General features: G+C 30.6%; 1 protein-coding gene across 1 annotated transcript; it reads left to right on the top strand.

Annotated features, from left to right (window-relative positions):
- Positions 1-1,165: 1,165 nt before the first annotated feature.
- Positions 1,166-2,962, top strand: LOC120089690 (cinnamoyl-CoA reductase 1-like). The gene is made up of 4 exons (XM_039047055.2): positions 1,166-1,799; positions 1,921-2,103; positions 2,188-2,540; positions 2,654-2,962. Exons 1-4 carry the CDS (start codon positions 1,512-1,514, stop codon positions 2,817-2,819), a joined length of 990 nt encoding a protein of 329 aa, XP_038902983.1. The 5' UTR covers positions 1,166-1,511; the 3' UTR covers positions 2,820-2,962.
- Positions 2,963-5,512: the final 2,550 nt, after the last annotated feature.

The following is a 5,512-nucleotide window of genomic DNA, read 5'->3' as shown; positions in this document are numbered from 1 at the left end:
TATAATTAAACCTTACTTCAACCTTTTAACACAAAGTAGACAAGTGCTTTTGATCCTTACCATTATATTACTTTTCACAAATATATTATTTGATTTTGAATATGTATTAATTTACTGACTTCTTGCATATATGTTTTAACCACCTATATATAATGTAGTTTGACATAAGTATTCTGTAAACGTTAAACATATTTAGGTAGCAAAATACGGTAAGAACTGATTTTTTTTTTTCTTTTTTTTTTTTACGGAATTTAAGAAGTTATTTTTGAAATTTGAATGTCAAACCATTTTTTCCCTTTTAAGCTAGAGAACTAAAAATATGTATTTGGAGACTTTTATTTTTAAGATTAATTGATAAGTGGACACACGAGTTTGACTTTGAGTGAACATAATTTTTTTTTTTTTTTACCAAAGATTGATTGTTTTTAAAAGAAAAAAAATTGAACAAAGCTTTTGGGTAAATTTGACGTAATGGGTCGGACTCATCGGTAGTAGGTTTTTTTTTCCTTCCTATATGTGATTGATATATGTGAAAGAGGTTAGAAGTTCGAAATTTCTCATTTTCATATATTAAACTTCAAAAGAAAAAAATGTAAGAATGACATCTTAATCACTCTCATTTAATTTTATTCAATATATTTTTAAATGTGTAAACTTAACCCAACGCATTTTTAATAAATGTTAAAATTAGTTTGTAGTCTAGTTTGAAGTAATTTTTTAAAGTTAGTTTGACAATAGTAATTTCCAAAAAGACAATGTAAATATGTTGCTAAAATTAATAAAGAGAAATATAATAACTTTTATTTTGTTTTGCTATTTTTTTTTTAAAAAAGTTAACAATAAACTAATAGTAGGTACAAAAATGAAAAATGATTATAACAGTGTATATAGACTAAAATATAAATAAGACTCCAAGTATAAAACAAAAACGATATTATAACCTACTTAAAATGTGGAAGGTGACAAAGGGTAGCTTAATCAAAGTAAAACAACATAAAGAAACATAAATTAGGAGAAGAAAGCAACAACATATGAAAATGACTAAATTTTAGATAAACAACCATATCAAATTGTCTAGAGAAATTAGTGTAAGTAAAGAGGGAAACAATAACTAACATCAACATAATTCAACTAATATAGATTATAAACTATCAACCAAAAGTCGAAAGCTTGAACTAAAAAAAAAAAAAAAAAAGGGAAAAAAAGACTAATTTCATTGAAGCTTGGTGTGCCGAGGCAACTTCGGTGAAGCACGATGGTTTTGACAAAAATTAGATATTCAAATTGAAACCTGACCAACTAGAAGGTTGCAAATTTTGTTTTTCTTTATTAAGTAGAGGTAGCCGGTAGGTGAGTTCTGCCATTTATCCCTATAAAAAAGCAGTCAAAGCGCCACTCATTTTTGTGCATCCATATCTAATCTCAATTATTCCAACTTACACATACATTAATTCTCTTCTTTCAAACCCCAAAACAAAACAAACCCTTTTTCCTTCTCCAAATCCACTACTATGCCGATCGATACATCTGCAATTTCCGGCCAAATTGTGTGTGTCACCGGCGCTGGAGGCTTCATTGCTTCATGGCTTGTAAAGCTTCTTCTTGAGAAGGGCTACACCGTTAGAGGAACTGTTAGAAATCCAGATGATCAAAAGAATGCCCATTTGAAGAACTTAGAAGGAGCTAAAGAGAGGTTGTCTTTATTTAGCGCTGATCTTCTTGATTTTGATAGCCTTAAAGCAGCTATTATGGGCTGTCATGGTGTTTTCCACACCGCGTCTCCGGTGACTGATGACCCTGTAAGAACTTCACTTCATCATTTTTCTCTTTTTCTACGTTTGATATTAAGCTGATGAGTTACAGTAAATTGCTTTATTTTATATGACAAATAAAAATAGTATTGATGCACATCAATTACAGGAAAAGGTAGAGCAAGCCATAATCGGAACAAAGAACGTCATGACCGCGGCCGCTGAAGCAAACGTTCGACGAGTGGTGTTCACGTCATCGATCGGCACCATCTATATGAACCCTAACCGAAGCCCGGACACAGTGGTGGATGAGTCTTGTTGGAGTGACCTTGAGTTTTGCAAGAACACCAAGGTAACAACTTAGCTTTTGGCCCTTTAATCAACTTAGAAAAGTATATAAATATTTGAAGTGTGGAAAATTAAATTGTGTGGACAGAATTGGTATTGCTATGCAAAGACAAAGGCAGAACAAGCAGCATGGGAAGTGGCAAAAGAAAGGGGAGTGGATCTTGTAGTGGTAAACCCAATGTTGGTATTGGGGCCTCTATTGCAAGAAGGAGTGAATGCAAGTGTGGTTCATATAATGAAGTATTTGACTGGTTCAGCAAAGACATATGTAAATGCAGTTCAAGGTTATGTTGATGTTAAGGATGTTGCAAAAGCTCATGTTTTGGTCTATGAAACTCCATCAGCATCAGGAAGATATATTTGTGTTGAGAGTATGCTTCATCGTGGAGATTTGGTTGATATTCTTGCCAACTTCTTCCCTCAATATCCTCTTCCTACCAAGTAAGTTTCATCTCAGCTCTCCCTACAGTTACTGAAAATTAAGAAAATTCAAGTACTGATCCAATTATATATGGATAACTAATGATGGGTTATATTTGATGGAATTGCTATAGGTGTTCTGATGAGGTAAATCCCAGAAAGAAACCTTACAAATACACAGTGGAGAAGCTAAAGTCATTGGGAATGGAGTTCACACCAATTAAACAATGCATATATGAAACTGTAAAGAGCCTGCAACAGAAGGGTCATCTTCCTGAACCCTCCCAACTTCAACATTGATTTTTTTTTTTTCTTGATTTCCAATCGGCTTATATACATAACCAAAAGTTGTATTCTTTGGGGAATTAGCAAACTTTATGTCCCAAAGTGTAATTTTATTGAATTATTACCTAATGCAAAAATCATATTATTCTTCAGATGAACATTCTGATTGGTGAAGCGTTACTTTCACTCTCCTTTCCCTCCCAAATTTGGATTTGTCATTTAAAAATAATTACATAAAATCATCCTAGCAAAGAAGTGGAAGATGTTTTAGGAAATGTTAAATTTTAGAAATTAATGCTCCATAGCTTTATAATTCATTTGAAAAATACCTTCAAGTTACCATAGTTTTAATAATACCAAATTTTCAAAAAGTCTAAAAGTTTATTTACCATTAGTTTGGATGTAAACCAGAGTACTTTATTTCAAAAATATTCGTGAACTCTAAAACTTTTTATTACTATTCTTGAATTTTCAAAACAAGTTTAAAAAAGGAAATTTGCAACGGGTGGTAATTTTAATTAACAGTTGCAAATATAGACATTAGACCCAAAGTATTAATATATATAACATAATGTAAAAAAAATTACAGATATGACCAAATTTAAATAGTCTATCAGTGATAGACCATATTATTGGTAGGAGTCTATCAGTGATAAACCATATCACTGGTAAGAGTTTATCAACGACAGAAGTCTATCACTGATAGATTTGGCTATATTTGCAATTTTTTTTAAATGATATTATATACTTGGTTATTATTTTTAAAAATGTTATCCATTATAATTATCCTTTAAAAAAAATACAATTTTGCAAGCCTGCCATCAGTATATGTCATTTTGCAGATATGGAAAATTTTTCAAATATCAAAGCTGTTTCCTCTTTATTCCTAAATTGCCCTTGTATCAGTTCCATTGATTTTCTTATTCTTTTATTTTTCTCTCGCATGCGGTTTTAGCATCAGGCCTTCGATTTTAATTTTATATCTTCTCTGCCTTCGATTTTTCATCATCTTCATCCTCTTATCGAATTGAAGAACAACCCTCAATCTGTAGGGATATATCACTCAATTACTCCAAAATGGTACTCAAATTAGGGAAGATTTCATTCAAATTGGTGTTAGAAGCTTTAGGGCTCGATCCAAATCAGTTGAACAAAATGGGGTGTAGCGAGGAGCTCTTCCTGTTGGGCTATTACTACCTAGCCTGCCTTGAACTAGAGCTCGCATTGGGAACCAGTGACCATTCGAACAATAGTTTTTTAATGGGGCTCTTATAACACTACACAAGATATCACCTACAATAGCATTAAAAAAACGCTATCCTACACTTTCCATAGTGTTTTCGAAATGCTGTCATAGCCTATGTTATTTAAAATCCATGACTTTTCATAACGTTTTTTCAACACTATAAAAAATGCTATAAAAAGTTCATTTTGATAGTACATATCTGATGCTATAGAAACTTTTCACAGCGTTAAAAAACGCTATTGAAACATTTTGATAGTGTTTTTTTATAGCATTAGAAAAGCACTATCAAAATGTTTCAATAGTGTTTGTCCAACACTAAAAAACGTTATTGAAATGTTTTGATAGCGCTTTTCCAACGCTATAAAAAATACTATCAAAATGTTTCAATAACGTTTTTAATAACATTATAAAAACACTACAAAAGAGTTTTCATAACGTTGTATAAATGTTGTTGTAGCCGATGTTATTAAAAGTCCACGACTTTCCATAGCGTTTTTGTACAACTATTAATAATGCTATAGAAAGTCGACATATTATAACTTTAATTCAATGCTATGGAAACGTTTCATTCTATCGGAAAAAGTACCATCAAAAGTTTTCATAGCAATAAAAAAATATTATAAAAGACATTCTATAGCGATTTTAAACACGCTATTGAAAGTCTCTTAATTTTATTAACATTTTTTTCTTCGCAATGGAAAAAAGCTATAAACATCCCATCTTCAAGAATGAATTTTAATGTTAATGAACTTTCTATAGCATTGTTTGTAGTAATAAAAACAATACTAGATCTTTAATAGCACTTGTTAATAACATTTTTTTTAGTTTTTACAATTTGTTTTGCAAATATTATTGTATAATTAATTATAAACATATATTTGTAGAATTCCTTGCTCATATTATTGTCTAGATGAAGAAAGATGTAATTCACATTTCATCCAAATCTACAATCACAATTATAACCAAAATCTTCAAATTTGTAGCATACAAAAGAAATAAAACACTATATTCATCCAAAAGGTTTGATATAGTCATAAAAAATATGTTCCAACAAAGTTCTTACCTAATAGATCTACCTTCAGCAATGACTTCTCCTGAACTCCCCCAATCTAGCAGCAAATACTTATGGAGAATGTTGGTAGTAACACTCTTTTTCACCAATATTATGGTTAGAAAATTTTCAAACAATAATAATTTTGAATACTAAATGAATAGAAAATTTATAAATGAATTTACTGGTGGGATACTTAGGACTGAAGTTGGAATATCTGTAGATGCTGCTACTCTAATAGGATTATTAGAATTTTGTTCACTCATTTTTTCCTATAGAAATAACATATTGAAAATGTTATATAAAACACAATTTAAATAGATAAGGAAAGTTAGGATAAATTTAACTTGTCCTTTATTAAGGAAGCTGCCATGTTTTTCAATTCATCTACATCTGATGTTAGGTTGTTGC

Source organism: Benincasa hispida, chromosome 11 (assembly GCF_027475165.1).
Source record: "Benincasa hispida cultivar pf3 chromosome 11, pf3_genome.v1.1, whole genome shotgun sequence".
Classification (NCBI taxonomy): domain Eukaryota; kingdom Viridiplantae; phylum Streptophyta; class Magnoliopsida; order Cucurbitales; family Cucurbitaceae; genus Benincasa; species Benincasa hispida.
Note: the sequence above shows the minus strand (reverse complement) of the source record. Positions and strands in the feature narration are given on the sequence as shown.

Coding starts and splice junctions, on each gene's coding strand:
- LOC120089690 (XM_039047055.2), top strand. CDS start 1,512: ATGCCGATCGATACATCTGCAATTTCCGGCCAAATTGTGTGTGTCACC. Junction 1,800..1,920: donor CTCCGGTGACTGATGACCCT/GTAAGAACTTCA, acceptor CATCAATTACAG/GAAAAGGTAGAGCAAGCCAT. Junction 2,104..2,187: donor AGTTTTGCAAGAACACCAAG/GTAACAACTTAG, acceptor TTGTGTGGACAG/AATTGGTATTGCTATGCAAA.